The 26,652-nt window shown below is 43.1% G+C and overlaps 7 protein-coding genes and 1 non-coding gene across 8 annotated transcripts; 4 read left to right on the top strand and 4 right to left on the bottom strand.

Moving 5' to 3' along the window:
• Positions 1-387: 387 nt before the first annotated feature.
• On the bottom strand, positions 388-1,551 carry O0I10_011352 (uncharacterized protein; the record flags this gene model as incomplete). The annotated part of the gene is made up of 2 exons (XM_058491320.1): positions 388-1,116; positions 1,180-1,551. 2 exons carry the CDS (start codon positions 1,549-1,551, stop codon positions 388-390), a joined length of 1,101 nt encoding a protein of 366 aa, XP_058337885.1.
• A 3,857-nt stretch (positions 1,552-5,408) lies between these two features.
• O0I10_011351 (uncharacterized protein) lies at positions 5,409-6,338 on the bottom strand (the record flags this gene model as incomplete). The annotated part of the gene is made up of 5 exons (XM_058491319.1): positions 5,409-5,542; positions 5,633-5,788; positions 5,866-6,073; positions 6,135-6,228; positions 6,322-6,338. The coding sequence occupies 5 exons, from the start codon at positions 6,336-6,338 to the stop codon at positions 5,409-5,411; spliced, it is 609 nt and encodes a 202-aa protein (XP_058337884.1).
• A 1,092-nt stretch (positions 6,339-7,430) lies between these two features.
• O0I10_011350 (uncharacterized protein) lies at positions 7,431-8,861 on the top strand (the record flags this gene model as incomplete). The annotated part of the gene is made up of 3 exons (XM_058491318.1): positions 7,431-7,973; positions 8,068-8,570; positions 8,756-8,861. 3 exons carry the CDS (start codon positions 7,431-7,433, stop codon positions 8,859-8,861), a joined length of 1,152 nt encoding a protein of 383 aa, XP_058337883.1.
• A 278-nt stretch (positions 8,862-9,139) lies between these two features.
• O0I10_011349 (uncharacterized protein) lies at positions 9,140-11,155 on the top strand (the record flags this gene model as incomplete). Its single annotated transcript, XM_058491317.1, has 7 exons — positions 9,140-9,299; positions 9,412-9,488; positions 9,547-9,750; positions 9,803-10,086; positions 10,149-10,374; positions 10,438-10,674; positions 10,733-11,155. The coding sequence occupies 7 exons, from the start codon at positions 9,140-9,142 to the stop codon at positions 11,153-11,155; spliced, it is 1,611 nt and encodes a 536-aa protein (XP_058337882.1).
• A 552-nt stretch (positions 11,156-11,707) lies between these two features.
• O0I10_011348 (uncharacterized protein) lies at positions 11,708-12,040 on the bottom strand (the record flags this gene model as incomplete). The annotated part of the gene is made up of 1 exon (XM_058491316.1): positions 11,708-12,040. One exon carries the CDS (start codon positions 12,038-12,040, stop codon positions 11,708-11,710), a length of 333 nt encoding a protein of 110 aa, XP_058337881.1.
• A 4,096-nt stretch (positions 12,041-16,136) lies between these two features.
• Positions 16,137-16,537, top strand: O0I10_011347 (uncharacterized protein; the record flags this gene model as incomplete). The annotated part of the gene is made up of 3 exons (XM_058491315.1): positions 16,137-16,201; positions 16,257-16,340; positions 16,399-16,537. 3 exons carry the CDS (start codon positions 16,137-16,139, stop codon positions 16,535-16,537), a joined length of 288 nt encoding a protein of 95 aa, XP_058337880.1.
• Positions 16,538-18,635: 2,098 nt separating this feature from the next.
• Positions 18,636-21,928, bottom strand: O0I10_011346 (uncharacterized protein; the record flags this gene model as incomplete). The annotated part of the gene is made up of 4 exons (XM_058491314.1): positions 18,636-18,891; positions 18,949-20,056; positions 20,123-20,523; positions 20,577-21,928. The coding sequence occupies 4 exons, from the start codon at positions 21,926-21,928 to the stop codon at positions 18,636-18,638; spliced, it is 3,117 nt and encodes a 1,038-aa protein (XP_058337879.1).
• A 4,177-nt stretch (positions 21,929-26,105) lies between these two features.
• On the top strand, positions 26,106-26,188 carry O0I10_011345. The gene has a single exon. It is a non-coding gene; the product is annotated as a tRNA-Leu (tRNA).
• The last annotated feature ends 464 nt before the right edge of the window (positions 26,189-26,652 follow it).

Here is a 26,652-nt window from a genome sequence, read left to right as displayed (position 1 = left end):
GGAGATGCCGATTTCAAGAGGAGATCGGCTGACGAGTTTAGAGAGCTATTCTAATAAACATATCAACACAGCCCCCCAAAACAGATATCACACGGCGATACAATAATAATAATGATGGATAGGGGCGTTTCTTTTTTTTAGGCCTATTGTAAAGAACACCGCGGCATCTTTTGTCCTACGGCACGTATACATTCCACATTTGGGGATCCGCGTGATATGACAGCTATGATATTGTTTGTCATTTGTACAAGTATCAGAACGTGTGTGTATATGTATTTGGATTGTGTATATGCGTGATTTGTATTTACAAGTGCAGGGAATCGGGGAAATGGGAATAATGCTTCTAATTACGATGGATGTTGTATAGGCTTGTTTTTGGTGTTGTATTTACTCAATTTCTAGACATCGTACACGCGATGCCAAGAATGATGAGGTGCTAGCGGATACGTTTGCGGCAGCTGCTGCAGCTGAAGCAATCGATGAAGCAAGTACTGTATTATGGCGTGAAGACGCTAAAGCAGATGATGATGATGACCAGCTTAAGACAGGCTGGCAAATGGATGGTGTAGAAGTACAAAAAGAGGTGGTGGAGGATGCTGATGATGAAGAGCTGATGCTGCAAGATGAGGTAGATGTTGCTGGGGTCGTTGGATACAAGTGCATTTCTGATTGCAGCAATGGTGTGTACAATGGCGTCCGTGGATACGAGGATGTATAAGGCATGGATGATGGTGGTGGTGGATTGCTATGAACAACCACTGGTTGATGCTGTATACTTTCATCTGGAGGTGTGCAAGGTACATGATAGCGTCGCTTAGCTGCTCGTTGCTGTGGATGTGATGCAGGTCGTTTGACAGCAGGTGATGGTAACATTGAAGGCATTGATATGGAGGATGGCATCGACAAGGTTGGCTTGACAGATAATCGTGCTGGTACTTTGATGGGTCGATTATGATGTTGTTGTTGCTGGCTATTGGTATAGTGTTGTTGGCATCGATTAGCCCAAGCAAAATACTCGTGATGGGAGATGTAAATGTTGTAGTTGAGAGCTGACAAAAATTCCACTTCCATGATGTTAAGCTCGCGTACAGGGATGCCTGATACATCGGACCAGGTCTATAATGAGATTATTGGTGAGCATATAAATGTTGTAAAAGTGTATGAAATTGATGTCTTTACCTTGTTGGTGAAAGTATTGTCATCAAGGAACTTGTTGGCAAGAATAAGAGCTGTGGTAAAGAGACGCACCTCGGAGCCGATCGATGCATGAATGGCTGGGTAAGCTGATCGTAAACGATGGATGTAGTAGAGTGATAGCAAAACGCAAGCAGAAGAGATTTGGGTGGCCTTTAGCACTTTATGGCAAAAGACCTTAAAGGATTCATGCCGTTTGGTGGATGTAGATGACCATTGATGTTGTTGGTGTGGAGTTGTGAATGCACCGGCCCAAATGGAAGGGACAACAAGAGCGCACAAGTCTGCAAGTTGCATTGAAGATAAGCAAGCGAGTAGAAAAGTTGATGGTTGTGCGTATTGGTTGCAGGGTGCCATGTGTGTTGTTTGGCAAAAGGAATGAAAGAGAAATGAAAGATGTGCACAACAACCGGATCAATTTTATTTACAAGGCGATCTGCCAAAAAGAGTCGGAGGATTTATAGTTTGAGTCTGTCCATTGTTCCACTTTATCTCCTCCGCTGCTTTTGTGCATGCTCGGCTCACCATGTACCGCTTGTGTGTGGGTGTGCAAGGGGGAGAAGCACACACAACCACACTGCATTTTCATTACCTTCCATAACAATCCCTATGGTGACACAGCCGTGTGTCCCTTTCTCCCCTCCTCTTATGCACCCCCCCCCAAAAAAAAGTAGCCTTCTCTTTATTCTCCCCCCAACTAAACAAAAAAAAAAACGCACATCTTCAATCGCCCATTCTCAATTCATCCCGCTGATGACTGAAATGATGCCCAGCTTTTGGTTGCACACACACTTGACAACATCTCGGGCCACGGCGTATGACCCTTTCTCCTTGTACCCCCTCAATTCACTCGCAATCAAAGCATGCTGCAGCCTATGTCAAAAGTATCGTTATGCTGATCATTCCCCAATCCCGCCGTTAGCCGTGACCCATATGTTGTTATTGAACACTTTCATATATGCATGACCAAGTCATGCATTTTCTAGTTTACCATTACCACAACCACAACCATTGCCGTCATAACGCCACGATTGCCATCCCATCACCAAAATAACAACTTGACCAACTCAACATGGCTTACTTGTTATGCAAGTTTAAGATTTGCAGGTCTCCTTGTTCGCTCTCACATTCATTTTCTTTGTGTCATCGGGAATATGGAGAGCAAAGGGGCGCGGGATGTAACCGGAAGGAAAGCCAACAGCAGCAGCAGCAGCAGCAGCAAGCAAGCAAAGCAATTGACTCCTTCACTCTCATCCCCTCTTGTTCGGCATATGCCATGACAACGGGGCTGCTGCTTGCAAGGCGCATATACATAAACGCACACACAAGGTACTTGCACACGCATTGCAAGGGGGTGATTGGATGATGCGCGCCCTTTATTCTCCCTCATCTTTATCCTCACACTCACACACACACACACACAATACATACACACACGCTTGATTGTGTTGGTTGCTCTTGTTGGATCTTTGTTTCCACTTTCAACATCACCCCCCCCCATTTATTTGCAACTGCTCTTGTCCCCCATCAACGTGTGCTCCTTGAATTCTCTTTTGCCACAGGTATGATGATACCTTGGTGTACATGGAACAAAGAATGATCTCGCAGCTAAAAAAGTCTCCTCCATCCTACCAATTCGATTTGATGGTTAAACAATCCTGCCGTCTTGATGGAAATTCCCTTGCTGCAAGGATCGTTGAGGAGGTAGTTGGCATTTATTCATTGTATAAACGTTTCTTCACCACAACCACAGCTGAGCACTATTTTGGATATGATGATGGTCCCTGTGTGAGATCCCACGTGCCGACTCCATCAACAAACGACACCCGACCTTGACCAACAACACCATTGTTGCACCTGAGGTGTTACCGATGATTCAAGATATACATCTGTTTACCTTTTTTTGGTACATGCGTATCCTCATGCATCATCTTGGCTGAGAAAAAAAGAGACAGAAACAAGGGAGGTGTTACGTACAACCATACACAGCCTCTTGCTCCTCCCCTGCCCTGTGTAATATGATATTGCCCTCTATTGAAATATCGATCTCTTATGTTCCTGGTGCTTGAGAATTCTCCCCCTTTTTTGATAAAACATTTTGGTACGAAGCCCTTTTGGTAGATCATCAACCGGCTGATTTGTTTGATCGGCATGTGCAAATGTGGTGTTTCAGGCAAATGACAAAAAAGGCTTACGCATCAGGATCACTCTTTCCTGCATGCAGCGCCTCGTGTGCTTTGTTGTTGTTTGAACTTTATCGGAACCGGTTAACAGTAACAAATGGGGATGTGGTCCCATTGGGCAGCATGTGTCATCATCATCATCATCACCATTCATGGTTGCAGTTTTCTTTTTTCTTTTCTCCTTCATAAATGGATCACTTGGCATGACCCCAACCGAGGCACAACATCATGCCATATAATAGTAATACCATGATTGGGGATTTCTAAACTAATCCATCTATCCTATCTTTGAATCGGCAAAATGGCGTTGATATCCCTTTGGTTGATGGTCCCGCCCAACAAACCTAGGCTAGCACTCCGCCTACAGTTATTGCGTAAGCAATGTTATATGCGTGTGGATGCGTCTAATATGCACCATGCACCTTGAGGAGATGAACAGACTCGAAGGAGAGAGAGCAAGAAAGCAATTGGGCTGAGAATAGTAGGGTACACCAAAAACTAAATCAAGCAATTAAAAAAATGCAATGCTCGCACCACTGTCAAAAGTTAGCGCCCTGCTGCTGGTTTTGTTCCTGCAGTCTTTGCAGCCAAGTTTTTCTTTTTTGTTAATAACAAGGGGTCAACATGCTAATAAAGGGATTGGTATTGTATATATGCGATCCACAAATATCTGCATTTACATACGCATATACATCCACACATCCACAAACCTGTTCATTCATGCCTGTGTTGTCCCTGGCCTAGTTGAACGGAGAACGTTCAACGTCAAACACCCCCACATGGATAAACTGATCTATCATTTGCTCTCGCTCTCGCTCTCTTTCACACCCCCCCCCTTTTTTTGGCTCCACGAGCAATCCGTCTCTCACGATCCAACTATATCAAGGAGATATTTGCTCAATTTAGGCAAGATTTGCCTTATCATGAACAACAGCCAAACCACCACATACCGTCATCTCCTCTCTTTTGTCAGCACCCAAGGGAGCAAAGTTGCCTTTTACCAAATGCAAACTTGCTGCTGCGTGGGCGTGAGATCGTCATGAGTTCCTTTTTTCTTTTTGGCAAGTGCTGATATCAAGATTCATGTGGAAAAAAAAGGGCGCCAAGGTAGTGGGTTACGTACGTGGTGTGTGTGTGTGTGTGATTAGCCAATACACAACATGTGGACTGGGTACCTTTATTAAGTGTGGCAGATGAAGAGGCTAAACATGCACACACAATGTGATGATGGTCCAACTATGAGTTTGCGCCAAGATCTTACCAACCTTTAGCCGCTTGGCTGGTGAAACATTCATACACAAAGCTTCTTTTTGGGGCATCAAGAAAAGCGCATGCACGAATGGAAACTCAACTCGTTTGTAATAACTCCTCCACACCACCACCACCATCATCCAACTATTTTTACAAGGGACGATTGCTGTTCAACCTAACACACATGCTATAAACCATCATCCTTTATTTCCGCGTAAACACAATAATCAATACATCCTCCGCTGTATTCCCGCATTTCGAATGCATTACAATATAGCAACATTACAAGATCATCAATGTTTCACCAGATAAAACACACCACTGGTAAACCTTATCGACCAGACAAGTAACCATGTCCGTGCTTGAGCCGTGGATGGATGTGTGATATTGCTGTACTATGATGAATGCAAATACCGCGGGATTAACAAGTCGTCGTCCGGTCCATTCATCGCACAGGATATGCAGCAGCAGCAACACTCCATCTTTTGTCCCTCGCTTGTTTACATCCCGAACAAGGCAAATGATGTGCATCTAGTTATCTATGCACAAGAAACTTCTTTTTTGATACCCCATTGCAGTAATAGACTCCTTATCAACCCATTTCCAAAATGCTCGCTGACGTCTTATTGACTCAAACATGATGTATGATAGACGAAAATAACATGTTGATTTTACATTCGGGATTGCAAGTGTAGGATGTGCGTGTATAATGTGTGTGTGTGTGTGTGTAAATGTGCTGTTGAGAGATTGACTATGTAGGTAAATGGTTGCCTAGTTGATTTATGCTGATGACTTTTTGGATTTCTTCTTCTTCTTTTCCTTGGCTTCTTCGGTTGATCGTTTCCTTTTCTTTTCCTCTTTGCTCACAGCCCCTTTGTTGGATGTCTTGGTGGATTCGGTTGTGATGGGTGCACCTGTTTGTGTGAATGCACATGACACATTAGTACAAAGATGATCTATATGCGAGTAGCTGGCTCCTTCCTCTCCATCATCACCCTAGTTACCTGTATCAAAGCCATAAGGTTTAAATCGCATCTTGAGCCCATCAGGTTGTGGTCGCGGCTCCACTGGTCGAGACAAGATCTCCTTTGCAACTTCTGTGGAATCAGGGATAGCGACTTGTTCATCAAGGATCAACTTGTGCTTGACCTCCTTGGATGCTGTGAAGGATGTTACGTTAGTGACCTTCTCCCTTTTACAATATTGATTAAACCGCCATGCATCACTCTCTCATTACCAATTTTCAGCTTGCCATCTTTGGTGGGCATCATAATCGTAAATCCACTCATTTCTTGTCCACTGATACCAGTATCCTGATCCTCGTTGGGCACTTGATATAATCCAAATGATCCTTCATCACCAAGGTTGAGCTTGCCAAGTGACTTTGCCTGGTTCTTTTCTGATGGCACTTGGATCTTCATGCCTGATAGCTGTTCAACTGAGACCTATCACCATTACACCTTGAGATACTCATTCCATATCAAACTTGTCATCCCCAATGCTTACGTTGTCTGGAACACGAATAAGCCAGAGCTCCTTGTCGTCGTCGTCGATATCAAAGGGAGGTTGGCCTTTGTATTCTTCGAAGCCACTTGGTATTCTGTTACGATCGGCGCAATCGCATAAGCACAATGTGAGTCAATACGTATCCTCGTTGCATTGACGCTTTCAATGGTGTTGTAGATCGACGTACACTGACGATTCTGGCATGTATGAATGGGTTGGTCTTTTGTAGAAAGAGGCTTGGATAAAGAAAGAGCGCTCAGAGTTTTACTCCCCCGCTGCTTATGGTAGCCATCGTGAATACCGACACACTCCAATATCAACCATCCATAAAACCAATCCTCTTCTTTTATCATCTTCAACGTTTTATACATCTTCCATAAGAGAAATAGGCAATTGAGCATCGTTCTTCGTTCACCAGATGATGATGATGATGATACTGGGAAGGAAAATGAGGTTGAGAGAGTATCATTTATGCATGATTTATTTTCTATATGGGTAGCATCATTGAACAACAAAGGATCCATTATTGAAATGTTCATCATTTTCTTTTCTCATACGAATGTTTCAATGCTCTTGATCATATAAGACTGCGGTAGGCAAGGGAAAGGGAAAAAGGAGAGGAGAGAAAGGCAATGTAAGGGACAAGGGTTACCCGAACATATGATGGGGTCCCAGATCAAATTCAACCAATGAATGTGTTGTGTCACCAAGGGATTTTGGTCCCCAAAAACTATAAAAAGGCACCCATCTTGCAACTCGATGAACGGCATCCTCTCAGGCCTTTTGGCTAAGATCAAGTGTAGTATCTGTTCTTTATAGTTTAACAACTATAATGTGGATTCCGATCCACTCGTTGTTAATCTAATTTTTTACGCCCGGTCCTTTTGCTCTGGCTTGCCATCAAGAGGACCACAGGTGTCCGCGGCCTGACACTGTCAGCTGTGTGACGCCGACCCCCATTTCAAAAAAGAAAATGATAATTCAAAGATGGACTTGAAAGGCTCCTCTACCAGAAACAAATTCGACCAATCATAAGTAAAAGCTTGGCATACCACCTACCACTGAGAGTATTTTTCTTCTAGAACCATCCATCTTCGACCATGGTCGTTCGATGTTTTCAATCACAACACCATCCAATAATGACCCCATCGTCGTTTCTTGGAACCCCCAAACAAAGGGGACTGTGAGAACCACTAATAAGATTCTGGGTTTCAACCGATTGTAATGACGCTTGTTAAAGAACACATGATAATGGTACCTTGCTATTCTCTTTTTCTTGCTTTTCATTTACACACTATGGTATCCATCACATTATCTATGCTCATCAATAATATACGACATGTCCTCCACAACTCTCTCCCGATACGACGCTCGAAAGCCAACAAGAAACACAATGCACACGAAAACACACTCGCTGTACTATATCCTCGCTTGTTGATGAAACGACGAGATAGCAAAAACAGCATGGTGTTCGATACACTTGCAGCTGCCCAATTCTTTTCCAACTCTACATTCACCTTTCCCTCGACAGCATCTCGGCAAAATAACCTATGTAACGGTCTTGATATACCGGTTACTCCACAATACCGCCCACCTCGTGCTCCTATTGTTCTTTGCCATGGGCTATATGGATTTGACAGACGTGGCCCTGAATCATTACCCATGTTTCAAATACGCTACTGGGGTGGAGTTGAGGAAGCACTTGCCAAGCTCGGTGCCAAAGTGATTGTAACCAAGGTCCCTCGCACTGGTAGCGTATGGGAGCGTGCACAAGCTTTGCATGATATTCTCAAAGGTATCCTTTCTGGTGGGCAAGTTAATTTCGTTGCCCATTCGATGGTAAGTGTTCTATTTATTTCTTCAGGGCAAGCAGCATACTTTGTATCACATTGAGGATGCTTAGTGCTAATCACAATTTGTACTCGAACAACAGGGTGGATTGGATTGTCGATGTCTCTTGTCACATATCCGAAATCGACCTTATCATGTTCAATCACTCACCACTATATCAACACCACACCAAGGATCACCTGTAATGGATTGGTTTCGAGATCATGTGGGTGTGGGTGTAACGTACGCTATCATGGATGCTGCTGCCAATGCTACCTCACCATGCCATCAACAACAAAAGCAAAAGAGCATGGCCAATTTCTTCGATCCCGTAATCCAAGTACTTGATACTCCAGCCTATGCCAATCTAACTACCGACTACTGCAAGAATCATTTTAATCCCAATACCCCTGATGATCCATCCGTTGCCTATTACTCGTATGGAGCCAACACTGCCATTCCACCATGGACATTCCTAGGAATGACTTGGCAAGTTGTGAATGAACGTGAAGGAGACAATGACGGCATCGTATCAGTGGAGAGCGCTAAATGGGGCAAGTATATCAAAACGCTCGACGCCCACCACTGGAACCTCAATGGGCAAAGGTTTGTATCCGTGTACTTTGAATCAAATGGGTGTCTTTTCTTCTTTTGTATGATCATGGACCAATCTCCCCGTACAAGCGGGTATATATACATTACACATATACACACACACCCATCACATGCACCCTTGCAACAACAAGAGACGATAGAGATGTACTAATCTATCACGGAATTTTTCTTTGTAGGTATCGCTGGCGATCCACATCTAGAGAAAAAACTAGCAATAGCAACTTTGATCCTACAGATTTTTACATGGAGTTAGCTACCCATTTGTATGAACAAGGACACTGATGTTTTATTTGCAGAAACTCTATTGGCATGTTTTGTGTTACATGAAGTGTCGATCCCTATCTTTGCATATAGAGCAAGAATGATTCAATCACGCATGTGGGAGAAAACAAAGAAAGTGATGATGATACAGAGAACTTTTTTGGTGCCAAACGCGATATGGGATAGCTGCTGCTGCAGGGGATTTCGGAGAGTCTCGCGTCGTTTTGAATCAGCATAAGCTTGCTCTCTTGGGTCGCTTCTTTTTTCCTCTCTTGTCCTCACACTCCCATTTTCTCTCAATGCCGACTTCAGTGAAGAAATCGAACGGGTCACCCAAACCTCCATCGCCACACACTACTCAGAGTTGGGAGGACGACGAGTATGCTCAAATCATTGAAGGAGTCAAGAAGATTTACAAGTCAAGGATTCGCCCATTGGAGGTGACATACAACTTTGAAGGTGCGTCTACTTTATATGGCTTATATTCCTAGTGGATGTTGGGATGATGGTGGATAGCATGCTCTCCTTGTGAATGCAATAGAAAAAGCTCAATACTAAAGGCATGATATAGGATTTCATTCCGCACCACTTACCGACTCGGATATTGAAGCCAAGCCTATTGTCCTCTTGATCGGCCAGTATTCAACGGTAACCATGGAAACCTAAAGGAGGATGGTGTGGATGGTGAACTAAAAGGGCATCATAGGGTAAAACGACATTTATCCGTTACTTGTTGGACAAGCGATATCCTGGTGAACACATTGGTGTGGAGCCTACCACCGACAAGTTCGTTTCAGTCATGCATGGTGCTGAAGATCGGGTTATCCCAGGCAATGCTGCTGCTGTCAATCAGGAACTTCCTTTTCGTGGTCTTAATCGTTTTGGTCAAGCATTTCTTTCTCGTTTTCAGGTAAACATGGATAGCAAAGCTTTGAGGGAGGATACTCAATGATTATTGCTAGGTTTCTCAAACCCCATCACCAGTCTTGGAAAACATGACTATCGTTGATACGCCTGGTATCTTGGCTGGCGATAAGCAACGCATTGAACGTGGCTACGACTTTACTCAAGTGATCGAATGGTTTTCTCAACGAGCTGATCTGATCTTGCTACTGTTTGACTCGCACAAACTTGATATCTCCAACGAGTTCAAGATGGCTATCCACAGTCTCCGTGGCCAAGAAGAAAAAGTACGGGTTGTACTTAACAAGAGTGATATGGTCAGCCAGCAACAATTGATGCGTGTGTAAGTAAAAAAAGGATTGCTTTATTTGGGTCAAGGAAATTAACATGGGGTATTGGTTATAGATACGGTGCCATGATGTGGTCTTTGGGCAAGGTGGTGCAAACACCTGAAGTAATGCGCGTTTATCTTGGTTCATTCTGGGTCGAGAAGCCTCCCAATTGTTTTGAGGATTGCCGTGAACTTATTGAAGCCGAATCCAAGGATTTATTACGGGACCTTAAGGAACTTCGACGCAATGCTGCTATTCGAAAGATCAATGAGATTGTCAAGCGTGCTCGGTTGGCAAGAGTATGTGAATTGGTATTGAAACTATCCCTGGGAATGGTTTTTAACCCATGGCTACTTGTATAGGTACATGCTCTTATTATCGGCCATCTGAAGAAGGAGATGCCATCCATGTTTGGTAAAAAGAAGAAACGCAACGCACTTTTGAACAACTTGGACCAAGAGTTTATGAAGATCCAACAACGATATCATCTTCCAGCCGGTGATTTCCCCAACCCAGAAAAGTTCAAACGCAATCTTGAGCTTTATGACATGGATAAATTCAAGACGATCAAGGAAGATTTGCTTGCCAAAGTGGATCAGGTAAAGGATTAGGACAAGAAAGGGAACGAAGGGAGTTGGTGACTAATCCATGGATTAGGCTCTTGCTGTGGATTTACCAAAACTCATGTCCATGTTTCCTACTGGTAATGCCGAGCTTCCTGAGAATGAACGGAATCCTTTCGATGAGATGCTTGAGCAAGAGAATACTGGATATGGCCAACTACCTTCCAACTTTTGGTCATTCACTGCTGTTGACAAGAAAGCCTATGCACCCATTTTCCAATCGCTCCATCCCCGTGAAGGTGTAGTACCGGGAGCAAGCATTAGGCCAGTATTGATGGAATCCGGTGTACCCAACGATCAATTGGCACAAATTTGGCGATTATCTGATTGGGATGCTGATGGATATATGGATGTGGATGAATTCAGTGTTGCTATGCATCTTATTCGAGCGGTCCAAAACGGTGTTGAACTTCCAGAAAAGCTCCCTCAATCATTGATGCCCAACAGAAAAATCTAAGGCACTTGTTGACTCGTTCCATTTCTTTTCTTCCACCCTCCCATCCTCTTTCTCCTCCATGTACCAGATAGATATTTATTATAAAAACTATATGCATGACGTGTCAAAATATGTAGTTGGATGATGATGGTTATACATGGTTGACAGGCTGCATAAAGGATGATGATTGTTGCTGTGATGATATAACGTGCAAAGTACGATAATTGGATGCACCGCTCGTTCAGGATGATAGCATCAAGCATAATGATCAAGTTGCCAATGGATACACTCTTTTCCCACGTGATGTATACGTATACCCAAATCCTTCCATCTCATTCACCAACCCAATATCCATATTCATATTCATATCAATAAGAAGTTGTATGTATTGAAGTAAGTTGCTATACGTAAATAAGGCTACGTTCTATCTGCTGTTCACGTAAAAAAGGCTGCAAGGCTAGTTGCTGCACGTAACTTGAGACGATGGAGTAAAGACCTCACTCGTAGCAACTGCTGGAATGAACGTCGTTACGCTTGGCCGTGGTAGAGGAGTGTTCAAGGGAAGGTGCAGTGTCAAGAAATGCGGGTGTTGTAGTGAGCTGTGTATACGCCATGGACTTGCCATTCAGTTGCAGGCTTTCGGATCAAGACAATTGTAAGATTGACATCGATAGGCTGAAGCAAGACAATCGTTCGCAGGTGGTAGTTGTACTTGAATGGGGTCAACAGTTGAGAATGGGAGGAAGAGGGAAATACGCTGAGAGTGGAAGAGGTGGAAATTAAATGAGTTGATTCGGTGTTGGATGATACTTCTGTGTTTGAGCGTTGCTCAATCAAATCCACTTGGATCAAGAAAGTTGAATGATGGAGATGATGGGCTGGAGCAGGACAATCGTTCACATGCATTGTATTGGTAACAATAGTATATGGGAGGAATGGGCTGTTAGCTCGCAATATATGGGCTGTTGCAAGTATCATGCATCGACCCTTCCAGTCATGCAAACGTAGCTGTGTTACACAACACGACCCTCTGCATCTTTTGCTCTGTCAGGGTCTAGCCACTTCACAATGAACAAAGACCACTTGTCATATAGCATCACGCTTACAAACATAAAGGTGCCTGTATCTCTAAACTTTACAATGAAACGTGGGGTTTTTATTAGAGCAGTGTGCTCGGCTTGGCCAACAGCACCTTGTGTGAAAGTTTCAAGTTGATCGTGGCCAATCCCAGATTTCGCAATGTCGCTACCAGCCAAACTGGATCTGGGGGTCGACCTCTTCGACGACGACGACCAAAAAATATTTTTTTGGGCTAGTTGCGACATTGAACGCGAAACTTTCACACAAGGTGCTGTTGGCCAAGCCGAGCACATTGCTCTAATAAAAACACCACACTTCATTGTAAAGTTTGGAGATACAGGCACCTTTATGTTTGTAAGCGTGATGCTATATGACAAGTGGTCTTTGTTCATTGTGAAGTGGCTAGACCCTGACAGAGCAAAAGATGCAGAGGGTCGTGTTGTGTAACACAGCTACGTTTGCATGACTGGAAGGATGGAAGGATGATACTGTATACTATTGACAATAGCCCATATACTGCCCGCTAGCAGCCATTTCTTCACAATCAGCGTTGTTGCAAAATCCACTTCATGTGAACGATTCTCCTGCTCCAGCCCATCATTCCCATCTTTCAACTTTCTTGATCCGAGATGATTTGGCTGAACTACGCTCAAACAAAGAATGTGTCAATTCTTGAAAGACAGACCCTGCGAATGTCTCCGTCTTTCAAACTTATGGACGCTCCCATTCCAAATTTTCTAATGAAGCGTGAAGTAGTTATTAGAAAATATTGATCAGCATGTTCGAGAGCACCCTGCTGACCAATTTTCAAGTTGGAGGTGGGCAACTTCGGGGCGGTGGGCCGTCCGCTCTTTTTGTCCCATCATCCACCATTTGGACCTCCCCGCATTTTAAATCTTCACAATGAAGTCTGCGAATTTTATTTGAATGGAGTTGATCAGCATGCTAAAGAGCACCTTGTGTGAAAGTTTCATGTTTCAGAGGGGCAATCTCAATATCAAGGATTGATGTACAGTGTTCATGCATTTATACAAGAGGTATCCGACCTATTTAATTTCCACTTCTTCCACTCCTAGCGTATTGCCTTTTCCTCCCAATCTTAACTGTTGACCCATTCAAGCACAACTACCACCTGCAAACGATTGTCCTGCTTCGACCCATCATGTCAATCCTACAACTCTCTTGATCCGAATGCTTTCGACTGAATGGCAAGCTCCATGGCGTATGCACCCCACTACAACACACTCATCTCTTGACACTACACACTCTCTTGCATACTCCTCTGCTACAATCAAACGCAACAGCATTCATTGCAGCAGCTGCTATTAGCGATGTCTTTACTCCATTGTCTCAAACAGTGTTCACAACCTTGTCATTCTACTACAACACACGCTCTTGCCACGATCAAACGCTGCAGCTGTTGCTATTAGCGAAATCTTTATGCATTCCCTCGAACACTTTCTTTACTTGCAGCAACTTGCTTTCCAGCCTTTTTCTACGCGAACAACAGATAGCCATTGTATCGAAGCAGCCTTATTCAGGTGTTGCCTCTTGTTTTTATTACATACGACTTCCTATGGATGATGCCATATCAGCTATCAAGTACACTTCAATACAATGACTCTTTACACGGTTGAGCTACGATGGAACATGACCAAGAAAGAGATAGTCCAACAGCAGGATGGGAAAGGAAGCATACCGGCAGCGTTGGAGAGCTTCTTATTGTACTTGCAATGGTTATGGATGGAAGGATGCGATCAAGTGCAGGGATGAGAAAGAATCCTCGAATGTTGCTTTGGTTATCGCGTCGTCAGCAGGAAGGATGGATCATGTTATGTGGATACCGCTGAAGATGGTGGTGGATTGGAATGGCATGGTTGAGATGGCTTTATCTTTGATGGAGATGGTTTACTGCCGTGGGTGATTTGGAATACTGCCTATGTAGAAGGTTGAATCTCTTCTATATCCATTGACTTTGTTACAGCACACCGCCCTTTACAATAGCATTCCTAGTATCAGATTGAATTTAACTTTTCGCTTTTACAACAAGAAAGTCTTATACCATGTACATTTGAACATTGTTTTATTGGATGGGTGGATGGTACACATGAAACAAACGGGCATTGGTTTTGAGGTACAAGTTGCACTACTGGGATGATGATGTTGATGAATGCGAAGATGTACACACGTGTTAGATGGATTCAACAAGGTTAGAGATGTGGGCTATGAGACAACTAGATCAAGGAACAACCAATGCTTTATCACTTAAATGTAGTTAGATGTATGTGGGTCATCTATATATGTGCAAGATAGCAAGAATTAAGGAGCAATAAAACATAGGATCATAAACTAGTATCCAAGGATGATGTTTAAAATGACACTTTTAATGCAATGCCTAGTTTAAAAAGATCTCTTTGATATAAGGTTTTTGAGTTGGTGGATATAAATCATGCGTCGGAGATGCATTGGTGCGTCCCTTGACCACCGTGATGGATTCAAATACAGCAACGAAATCTCTTTTGATCAAAATTGGTCCTGCGCATCTTCCCATTGACTTCCATGAAGTGTACCATCGCATTCACACATGCCTCCGCTACACATTGATACCACGAAAGGTATGTCGTTCATGTCATTTTGGCTTTCTCAATTAGGAAATTTTGTGGTTTATATATGCACTCAAACATTAAAAAATATAGAAGTAGAATCCTTTCTTCACTCCCGCTTCACAAAAAAAGGTAAGCTTGTCTCCATTTACAAACTACAACGCGTTAATTGCTGGCATTCCTTACATTGTACAGCGCTCATTGGGTTGAACATGTGGTCAATGGCGACACTTTCCAGCTGCAGACATTTAACAGCAAGTACGCGCGCGATCTGCCCATGACTCAAGCTTCCATTGCAATACAACATGTACGTCCAATCGCTGCATTACTTTATTATTCAAGTTGGACATTGTGGTTCTAAAGTTCACGTGTAGTTTGCTGTTCTCTCGTTATACAAGTTCCAAAGGGGGCGTCGTGTGTCGTGTGTGTTCTTTTCATGGTAGTCATCAAGGAGACGTCCCAGCACATTGTTACTTTGGGTATGTCGACATGAAAAGCAAATGCTATCCTTGTTACCTTACATTGCATTTACTGCAGCTTGAATACGTTGGATGATGGTACCTGTGGTCGCAACAAGACATTGATATCAAAGGAAGAACGCTGTACGTTGGCTCAATGGTATGCATGGATGGCATTGGATGTACAAAGCAAAACCTGTTAATTAACGAGCCTTACAATGAAACAGCAGCAGCATCTACTGGATGGCATGGATATACGGTTTTATTTGAGGCAAAGACGCTATTGAGAAATACCACAAGGTAAGAGTGTTCATTGTGGGATTGGTTGGATTCAAGTGGACTTACCATACACCATACAGTGGCAGAGCCTCTTTCGGCAATACTGTTATTATCAAGGCTGCACGTCAAGGATGTCATTGTATTGTACTGTGCTCTCCTGGGGAATTTTGGCCCGGAAACAGTGTGACTCAAGATGCGATGGCAAGGCCAATTTAAAAATGCATCCTCTGTTCGCACGGCCTCCATCCAGGTACGGCTATTGATTTCCTTGCCTACAGAGAGAAGGTGGATATCTCTTATGATGCCAATTTCAGGATCCAATGAGAGTATGGTACATATGGCGGCATACCTTGGCGCTGCAGGTTGATTATTGTATTGCCTTCGGATGGTGTATTTGGTTGCAATTCCTTGTGATCACCATGGTTCAGGGCGTCGTGTGCCTTCCTTATCGAGTCGTCCACAATGAGAGTTCTCAAGACGTCTTTACATTGCCTCTTTTGGGTATGCTGACAACAAAAGCGTGTGGGTTGGTTTTACTCGTTATCTCACATTGCGTTTATGGTAGGTTGAACATGTTAGATGATGGTACCTCTGGCAGCAACAGGATACGGATCTCAAAACAAGAATGCTGTATGGTTGGCTCAATGGTATGCATGGTGTTGGATCTACAAAACGAAACCTGTTAATTAACGACACTTACAGTGAAACAGCAGCAGCACATAGTGGATCGGATGGATACAAGGTTATTTACAAGCATCAATGGAATGGTATTGGGAATACCACAAGGTACAGTGCATCATTGTGGGATTGGTTGGATTCAAGTGAACTTACAAACATCATACAGTGGCAGAGCCTCTTTCGGCGATACTATTATTATTATCAAGGCTGCACGTCAAGGACGTCGTTGTACTACACTTTCCTGTGGAGCTCTACATGTTGTGCTCGGGGACAGTGCGACTCATGTTGCGGCCTCAGGGATTTAAAAATGCATCCTCTGTTCGCACGGCTCCATCGTTTTACGGCTATTGATCTCCTTGCCTTTAGAGAGAAGATGGTATCTCTATAGATGCACTTCATCGCGTCGATCCACAGGAGGGTACCGGTACAATGATGTTCCTTTGGCTGTGCGCTTTGATTATTACTTTACATCCTGATGGCCTATTTGGTTCCCAAGTCTGCGGGTGATGATTGCGTGATTCAGGTATGTATGACTCTCATGCTTTTTGGAGACCTTTGCTGAAACGCCTACCATTATTTAGAGGGATTATTGCAGAGAGCTGCTTGTCTTTTGGTGCTTTGGAGTTTACAAGATCACAGCTATGATTGCTAAGTATTGTTGGATGAGTTTGGACAATTGTTTATGGTGCATCTTTTATAGGTGAATCATGTCAGCCATGGGGAAGTGTTTATGTCTTTGGTGGTGTCAACCTTTATTGCGTCTCGGGTGGTTGGTTACCAAGCAACGGGCGATTTCTTTGGAGAATGTCAGCCAATGAACGTCTTTATGAGTGGATTGTATCAGCAACTAGCAACAGCATCCATATCGTTGGTTCCACATCAAGCTTTATCCCATGATCTGGTTTTCTCGTTATCGGCAATTTGGTGGGCGTCCTGAAATGAAGTTCTCTTATCGATGATCACATCAGCAGCAAGGAACAACTTGTATAGCTTTGGTGTCTGCAAGCTTTTCATCTTCTGGTGGTTCTGGTTCTCAGCAGTCCTTTCGATGGATATCCCTATTATCGGCAGATCATATCAGCACAATCACCAAAAAGCAACAACCAGCAATCAAGCCTATACATTTAGTGCCAGCCACATTTACTCAATTCTCTGGTGATTCTCGTTATTGCCAATTGCGTTCAAGAACATTCGGCAGCGCATGTCTCTTATGGGTGTCACATCAGCAACAAGCAACATTGAGACATGTCTTTTTGGTGCTATCAAGGTTTATCCATCGCTCAAGGCATTTGTCGTCAAGTATATCTCCTTTCCTTTGGAGATTCATTGGTATGCATAGCATTGGATCTACAATACAAGTGCTATCAATTAACGAGCTTTACAATGGAACACCACGGCATGGTATGGTTGTCATGAGAGTGGTTGGCATGGAGACAGGGTTCTTATTTGAAGGAAGGATGCTATTGAGAAGTACCACAGGTAAGAGTATTCATTATGGGATGCGTCGCATGCAAGTGCACTTACGGTGGAAGGTATGTAATGACAGGATCAAGAAGGCTTTCCTCGGTTATATCACTGGTATCTCAGGAATGTTATTGTACTGTACACTGTCTTCTTGGGGAGACAATGTTGCCCTTACCATCTTCTGTGGATATCAGGTTGCATAACTTGCCTGTTTTTTTTTATAGAGATGACGACTATTACGATGATTACCATGTTCACAGCAATGACAATAATAACAACAATGAGATTCAAAGAGAAGAAGCCTGCAAGATCCCATTCGACCTCTTTGCGTGTTTTTGATATTGGGCGACGATGAGATTGAGTACGAATGATGAGGGGCGACGAAGACGACGAAGACGAGGATGGTGGCAATGTAGCTAGATGCAATAAAGCATTGTTTATTACGTACGGACTTTGCTTGACTGTGGATTACATAATGTAGCTTCGAAGATAGAATAATAAAGGTGGTCCGGTTATCGGTCATGCAAGAAGTATATGGCTTTTGTGATACAATAAGGAGTAGTGGGACGACCTTGAGAAGAGAAAAAGTGAAGTGATCCGTGCATTGAGTTTCAGGATGGAGGACCCATCAATACATCATACTGTCATCTTCGCGCGTATTAAATTGATTGATTGATTGGTTTACCTCCTGATGTTAATATGCTCCCATCAATATGATGCAGTTATTGTTAAAAGACTGTCAAGAGCATGTTGCTGTGTAAGAGAGAACATGACAAGTAAATGCAATAACATTGGATTAGACTTCGAATATGACGAATGTATTACATGAAATGGGATTATGTAAGAAACAATAAATAATGAGCAGCTCGTTATCGTTTCTTTTACATATACCAAAAGTGCTACACTATTTTGACAAGAGATGATGAAAGTATCCAGCGTTCAATCTTCGGTTCCTCGTCTGCTACCTCGTGGTCGAGTTCCAGGTGGTTGACTATATCTACGTGAGCTCCTACTATAATCCCTAGCACGTAATTGACGACCACCGCCACGACCCGCTACTTCTTCTTGCATCCCTCCTCCTTCACCAGGATATCTTGGTAATCTCCACTGCTTTACACCTCTATCATCTTGCAACTGTTCAATCTCAAGGCCATACTTTCGCAACATATCGCGCCAAGCGCAGCTTATTGTCACCCTGTTTCATAGACATGAGTACACTGAGGAAACCTAATTTATCCATCATGCCACTTACATGCCATGTCTCCGATTTGAAAGAAGTTCATGCCAAACAAGGAAATCAATACCACGACCATGGTTGTCAATGTAATCCAGAATCTCCGTCTCAAAATCCGCTGCGTTGTCAAAAGAATCAGCCGCATGCAAGTATACATCATGGTGGTTTGTTCTGCAAACATCCATCCAATACGGCTTGAGTACACGTTCCAAAGTAAATCCTTCATTGAAATCTGCTTCCTCCAATACTTGCTGTCTTGGCTGGATATTGTGGTGATGCAAAGTATTAATGAACGTACGAAAATAAGAGTCCTTGGAATGCCACACTAGGCTATGATCATATATTATAGTGGGATTTTGACGTGTAGGTAGCAAGTCTCCATGTTCATCCTTGAACACCAATCCATGACGTGTGACTTGGGGATCGTAGTCGATGTATACAGTGGGACCAACATTTTGGATGGCTTGGCCAACGTAAATACCATTTGTCTCATAACGCTCTTGTCCATCAACGATGACACGGAACCTTGCTTTTCGGCTCCCTACATGCAGTTCACACATATTGAATAGATGATAAGGCACGTTGCCGATGGATTGCAGATAACGATTGCGAAGGTCCCGTGCTGCTGCAGGATCCTGCCGTCTTCCGGTCGGTGCTCCATTTCTATCAACAAATCTTTGTCGTGCCCCTTCCATGGCGATATCTCTCAGCTCTTTCACATTTATCCACGTATCATCACCCAGTGGCCATTCGGGAGGACGTTGACAGACTTGCAACAGGTACCGTACTAATCCAGGCGGTAGGCCTTCGGAAGTGGGTGTCGTTTCTTCCTGTACACGTCTCAAAAAGGATTGTAATATATTGATATTGTCGTTCATGACGTAGATAAACCAATTACGGAATGCAGCTCGATTGTGTGTAAAAGATGGGCTGGAATACAAGTCCGGGTAATCATGTCGAATAAGTGCTGCATATTGTTGTATACGCTCTTGGCTACCACGAGCAGCTGACACACCCCACATGTCAATACGGCTACGCAATGTCGCTTGGCTTATTTCACCAATGTCGCCACGGTTTCTGAAATCCACCACCCCTTCGTTACGTATCGCAAATGCCATATGTTTATCTGGAATGTAATAGTTAGTGATCATTCAACGTGAATCGAGTGATGAAATAAAATCAAAATACATACCTCGAGCGTCATTAGTTCGATATTCATTCAATGCATCACGTGCTTGTTCCAATGATGCTGTCAACTCCGCTGGTTCACGATCCTGGGATGCTTGAAGCAATTGTTCAGAAAACATTCGGCTTCCCGGTGCAGCAGTAACAAGGTTTGGATTTTGCAAGAAATCAAGGCATGTGTTGAGCAAGATGATGGTTCGCACCCAGCATAAATGCATGAATCTTGTGATTATTGGATTAACGCTACCATAGTTTGCATTCCCTGGATCGTTATGGTAAACGACAACGCACCAATGTTGTGCAGGTTCAGCATTCTCGGGTTCGGTGTCGTAGTTGAAAGTCATGTCATAGTTGCATATGCGTGCCTCTCCTGCCAGCTGTCTGTAACCTTCCCTTGACAAAGAGTGTCTATAATGATAGCGTATGAGGCATGAAGAACAAATTCACAAGACAAGCCATACCTTCCATGAAAATTCGAGCGAGCTACCCTTGCTACCTCGAAACTGAACGTGACTAAGACAAGTGGTCTCAAAATATCAAGCAATGTTGCTGCATGGTTGATGTGTAACTCCCACAAAAAACGGTGTCGTGGTATAGGCCATAGATTGATCATTGCAGGCTGCAAAAGTTGTCGTTCTTCATCACCACCTTCTACTCCCTCTCCATGTAATGTAGCCGATAGAATGGAATCAATAAAGTCTCTGGTCACAGTTCCTGATCTGGAGTCGTAGAAGCCTGAAGCAGTCGAAAAATCGTGTCTGGTCACGTCTTTCCCAAAGAGGATCAGCGGGGTAAAAATAATGCCGGTGCGATCGTGCTGGAATTGTTGTGCTGCATGTGGAGTGGTTTGCTGATATACTGATTGTAGATATTGTTGCGTTATGGAATTTGCAAGAGCTTCGTCATGCTGTGTAAGTTGTGCTGTATACTGATCGAAAGCGGCTACAACATCTTGATTGAATTCCCGACGCGCCACCTGCACTTGACGCAGAACAGTACAATGATCATAGGCATAAGCAGCATTGATTGTATGGATGAATTGTTGATCCTGAGCCAACGGTTGATATGATATGAAATAGCCACCAGGTTGGCTGTTGAGTAAGAAATTGCGGTCAAGCAGATGTATCAAGAATCGCTCGGTGGCGTCCAACACCTCTTGATTGGGGCCTCGTTGGCCAAATAGACCTTGAACTCGTAATGGGAAAATCTCATGAACTTGAAATTGAGAATGAATATCCATATCGGTCATGGTACGATAAAAGTTGTTAAAGCGTCGCCGACCCACGACACGTGCAGCATCCAAGTCGTCCTGTAGCCGTGTTGCTGGTGTCGTATTCGATGTTGCTCCAACATATCGAATCCACACTTGAGTACCAGGCTGGTCGACGTGTGCTTGGATAAATGCATGCATAGATTCATAAAACAAGTTGTCTGCATAATGATGATGATAACGCTCCATAATCTGGTGTAGCTGCTCAATTGTCAAAGGTAATGATCGTACATAGTAAACTGTGGTATTCTGAGGAAAGGGTGTGTTGTTGTACGTGGCTGGTAATGCTGAAAGACTCGTCATTACATCTTGATTTGGCCTGATAATCGATTCATTGGCGATATCAAGGAGACCACGCAAGACATTGTCGCTTGCATGCCTTGTATCACGTACGACCAAGCGATCGATAAGCTGATACAATACTTCGAAGCTGATATCAACTTGGCTATCATCAAGACGATTCCTCAAAATTTGTACAAGTTGAACATAGTCGTTGAGCTCGTGTAAGTGATCCAGCGTGTACGCGTTGCGATGCTGACTCATGGTTGACTGATAAAAAAAGGGGAAGTGATAAAAAGGAAGATGTAAGGTAAAACCTACAAGTCTGCCAGTTGTTTAACTTGGCTCGATGATTGCATCATGACGTTTCAAACAGTGATGGATTCATGGAGTGATGGATTCATGGCAACAACATCACGTGAATCACGCTTTTATTATCAGCATGCGGTGTACATGTGATAATCCAGCTTTATTATACAAATGGAATGAGACGCGAACTTATGCAGAATACGTCCACTTCGGTGTAATAAAGCTATATCCTATACTAATCAAGGCTTAACTTCAATCAGAAAAACTCACTACAAGTGCTCATAACGATGTTGCCATCACTTGGGTAGTTATCACAACGACAATAACAGCCTCCTGAAGAAGGTGCAATCATCTATTCTCCATGGCACTTGTCAAAACATAGGATACCTTACAAACTCTTTATTCTATCGATGCAGATGCTTTTGACGGTATACACAATAAACGTGAAGTTGTAGCTAGGTTATCGATGCAAGTCAATAATAATGGCTCATTTACTGAGGCGCTAACCCTTGATAATGATGTACCTCCATACTGGTGTTGTTGATCCGTTCTAATTTCTTTTACCCTCCAAGAATAGGTTCGACCTTTGATGAAATAGGCACGTAAAACAAACGCACGAACGCGCCATATGCGTGTGTTTTACGGGACGATCATTTTACAGGGCACGATGTTGGAATAATACAGATATGGAAGATGCAATGACCGTTTACTACATCTGTGGTCACGAGTGGCATATGCTGATCCATCAACCCTCACAACAATGCGTATTAATTAGCCGCGCAATGTCAACAACTTAACGTGAGCCTCAATGCCTCCATAATTCTCGTCCCGTATCTGGGTTTAGTCATAATCATAATGGTTTGACATATGCACACAGCTCATGAACCACGCCTACGCAGTTAGAATTTGCCACCGCTGCGTAATCGTATTCGGTTTTATAAGTGCTTTCATAAACAATAGGACTGTATATGTGACCACGAGATTCTTCATGAAGCTCACCATTGTTATCCTTGATAGCAATCCGATAGCAACCAAGCCTTTTTTTATTCCGATACAAGTGCCGTTGACCTGCAGGTTGCTCCTACTGATGGACTATAATGATGGACACAGCTGGTTGAGAGTGGTTCACATGGTGATGATGCTGTTCACGTGTTGAAGCTATGATTTCCTCAATCAAGAAAGGTTGTTTAAGTAGGGAGCCAGACCCAAGGGGTGGCGTGTTGTGCACAAATTGGGAAGTGGGAGGAACAACAACCTGCTTCTTCTTCCCTCCCACTTCACAATGCAAGGTAAGCTTGTCTGCATTGACAAAATACAACTTACTAACCGCTGGTATCCCTTTCAACGGACAGCGTCAATCAGGTGGACATGTGGTCCATGGCGACACCTTCCAGTAGCAGACATTCAACAACAAGTACGCGTGCGATCTACCCATGACTCAAGCTCCGATTGTAATACAACATGTACGTTCCATCGCTACAGTTCTTTTATTATTCAAGTTGGACATTGGGACACTAAAATTGACGTTTAGTTTGCTGCTCTTATGTTCATACAAGATCCAGGGGATGTCGTGTGTTACGTGCGTTCTTTCCATGATTGTCATCAAGGTTGTTACTTTGGGTATGTCTACACCAAAAACGAATGCTATCCATGTCTTCTTACATTGCTTCTATATAGCTTGAACATGTTGGATGATGATACCAGTGGCAGCAACAAAGCCTTGATCTCAAAGCAAGAATGCTATACGTTGGCTGGAAACTGTACGCATGGAATTGGGTCTACAACGCATGACTTGTTGATTAACGAGTCTTACAATGAAAAAGCAACAGCATATGCTGGATGGATTGGATACAAGGCTATTTACAGCACCGATAAAGGAATTGGAACATACTTCAAGGTAAATGGGTCATTCTGGGATTGGTTGGATTCAAGTGAACTTACGGCAAGAAATAGATGGCGGGTTTTTTACTTCTATCACTGCAGCACGTCAACGAAACCAATTTAGTGTACCGTCGGGAGGAAACGACCCTGTTGTGTTAGCTGAAATGGGTGCGACTTACGATACTGCTTGGACTTGAATATGCATCCTTTTTTCGTACGGCTCCATCATCCTACGGCCTATGCTTTCCTTGCCTTCCGTATGGGAGTTATGGATGGATATGTCAAGATTGAATGCTACGGCTTACTTTTCATGTCATCAGCAGGGGGGAATGGATCATGCCACATATATATGCGAATGAGGATTACATACGGCGGTTCGTCTATATGACCAAAGGACTTTACAACTACGGATGATATGCATACTCAAGTCAACGGCAACCAGGGGTGATTTTGTAACAGCACATTCACTTTTCTACACGAGCTATACGCCTTTCAACGTTGATCCATTATCTCGCTATTACGCAAGGCGATGTTTGGATACAGTGGACAGCATCACATTGTATCAATTATCAGCAAGCAATGATCATTCGCTCTTGATCTTGGGTTTCAAGGTAAATGGTGAACGAGATGCTATGTTACGCTAAAAACGGATTCTGATTGAAATCGCCAAAGTGTGTAGTGAAACTGTACGACATGCCGAGATTCATTGTGGATGATGCTATGTTATCAGATGATGGCAAATGGGGAGCCGCTTCGACATTGCATTCACGTACTACTACCACATCACCCGAGATTCCACCTGAAGGATCGCGGCACATGATTTAAATCGACAAGGTTGTTGGCTGTGGCAAAGGAATACGTGAGGATCGTACATGGCGCTTTGGATAAATGACGAGAGCGATGATGATTGATTGTCAATGGATATGGATCATTTCAAGAGAACAAAAACGTTGAGATTGGTCATGAGCATCAGGAACCACGCCCGACAAATTTGGTGATTGAATGCACGGCAGCAGTTATGACTACTTGATTGAATGACGGGAAGCAACAATGAAAGCACCAACAATGAACAACAATGACCTCATATTCTGATCAGCTGCGATACAATGGATTCCAAGTCGTCATCGGCCAGTAGCCGATATCGAGATTCATCCCAACATTATCTACATGGTTCATCTATTGTACTCACCACCCACACGACATCTGTACTGTTGGCCTTATTGAATGAAAAAATGGATCATACTTGAAATACAACATGCTGGATGCCTTCAACTTCGCAGAAGTTTACAACAATCCGATTCGACCAATACAAGGAGACGAGGCCCCTGTGTTTGTTTATGCAAAGAGCGACATACTAGGGTAGACGTTGGCTTGAACGATAATAAAGAGATGTCTTTTGTGCGTGGCAACAACGTGATTGAGTCATTTGGAACGTCTACATATGCGCCGTGTTGTAATTTATACTACTTTCAAGAAGCAACATGTGTGGAATGCATGTATATGCATTAATACCAACCTATCTATCTTTTACTCCTTAATCCTAATCCACCACCATATAAATAGCCTGAATACAGACATGGTAATAAAGACAACCATCTTTAGGTCTCACTGTACTTTCTTTGTTTTATCCTTTCTACTTCTCAGACGCGTACACAACAACATGAACCAAGTTGCCTTTGCTTTTATTATCATTCAACGCTCTTGTTACTTTTGTATCTGCTTACGCACTTGTTAAATAAACACGTTATTACGCATGAATAACATCCACCGCTAACACGTTGGTTTCCTTGAGTGCAATTGTGGTTGCGATGCAGTTGCCATTGGCAACACATGATTGGTGTACGGGTTGTCGTGTATTGATGGCTTGGTGTATATGGGTTGGGCTTCTGTAAATGCAGTCGCAGCTTTAACGTGTTGTAATGGTATCATCATTAGCTGGATACAACAAGCATTGTATGCATAATGAAGATCAGAGGGCAGGCGGCGTGGGGAAAGTGGCCTTTCTCAGATCTGAGCTCGAAATCTTTGAGGGCAAATTGCTAGATCTCAATGTTGAAATGTCTTTATGCGCCCATTACTCCTGATTGACCTTCCCTACAAATTCAACGATTTTATTTTTGCAATCCGTAGGTATTCCGCTGTATGATGGTATACATATTGTTATGTTTACCATTCGGTTTTTACGCTGTATCACCTTCCGTTTTGGGTATGTTAATGCAACAAAATGTAACTCAAACATCGTAAAATATACGGTAACATGGCCGAGTTGGTCTAAGGCGCCAGACTCAAGTTCTGGTCTCGCAAGAGGCGTGAGTTCGAATCTCACTGTTACCAAACTTTTCCCATTGATCAAAAAGGATTACTTTGTTTTTGTTGTCGTTATCGTATGGCTGATTAGATCAGTGGCCAATGATATGTCGGATGTACTTCTTTATCCTTTTGACGAGATCACATGATCTTGATCCATGATTCCATGACATTCCTTTTGACACATTTTCGGACACACCTCTTTACCTTTTGGCAGATCACATGATTTCCATCCATGTTTCCTCAACATTCCTTTACACATCACACACGGTCACAGCCTTCCAACACTTTCCCTTTCCCTTCGTTTCTAGAATCTACATCCACACACATATATAAGAACATGTTGTATTCTAAAATAAATCATCATCTTTATCTCTTGTAAAAAGTCATCTTCTATCATTTGTTGTCTTGGCCTTTGCTTTGCAGCCATTCTTGATCACGACAGATATAACTTTTGGTGTTGCTATGATAAGTGATGATCTTTTATTGCT

This window comes from Lichtheimia ornata, assembly GCF_029851405.1.
Source record: "Lichtheimia ornata isolate CBS 291.66 chromosome Unknown scaffold00088, whole genome shotgun sequence".
Taxonomy (NCBI): domain Eukaryota; kingdom Fungi; phylum Mucoromycota; class Mucoromycetes; order Mucorales; family Lichtheimiaceae; genus Lichtheimia; species Lichtheimia ornata.
The sequence above is the reverse complement of the archived record's forward strand: the minus strand, read 5'-3'. Positions and strand labels throughout refer to the sequence as shown.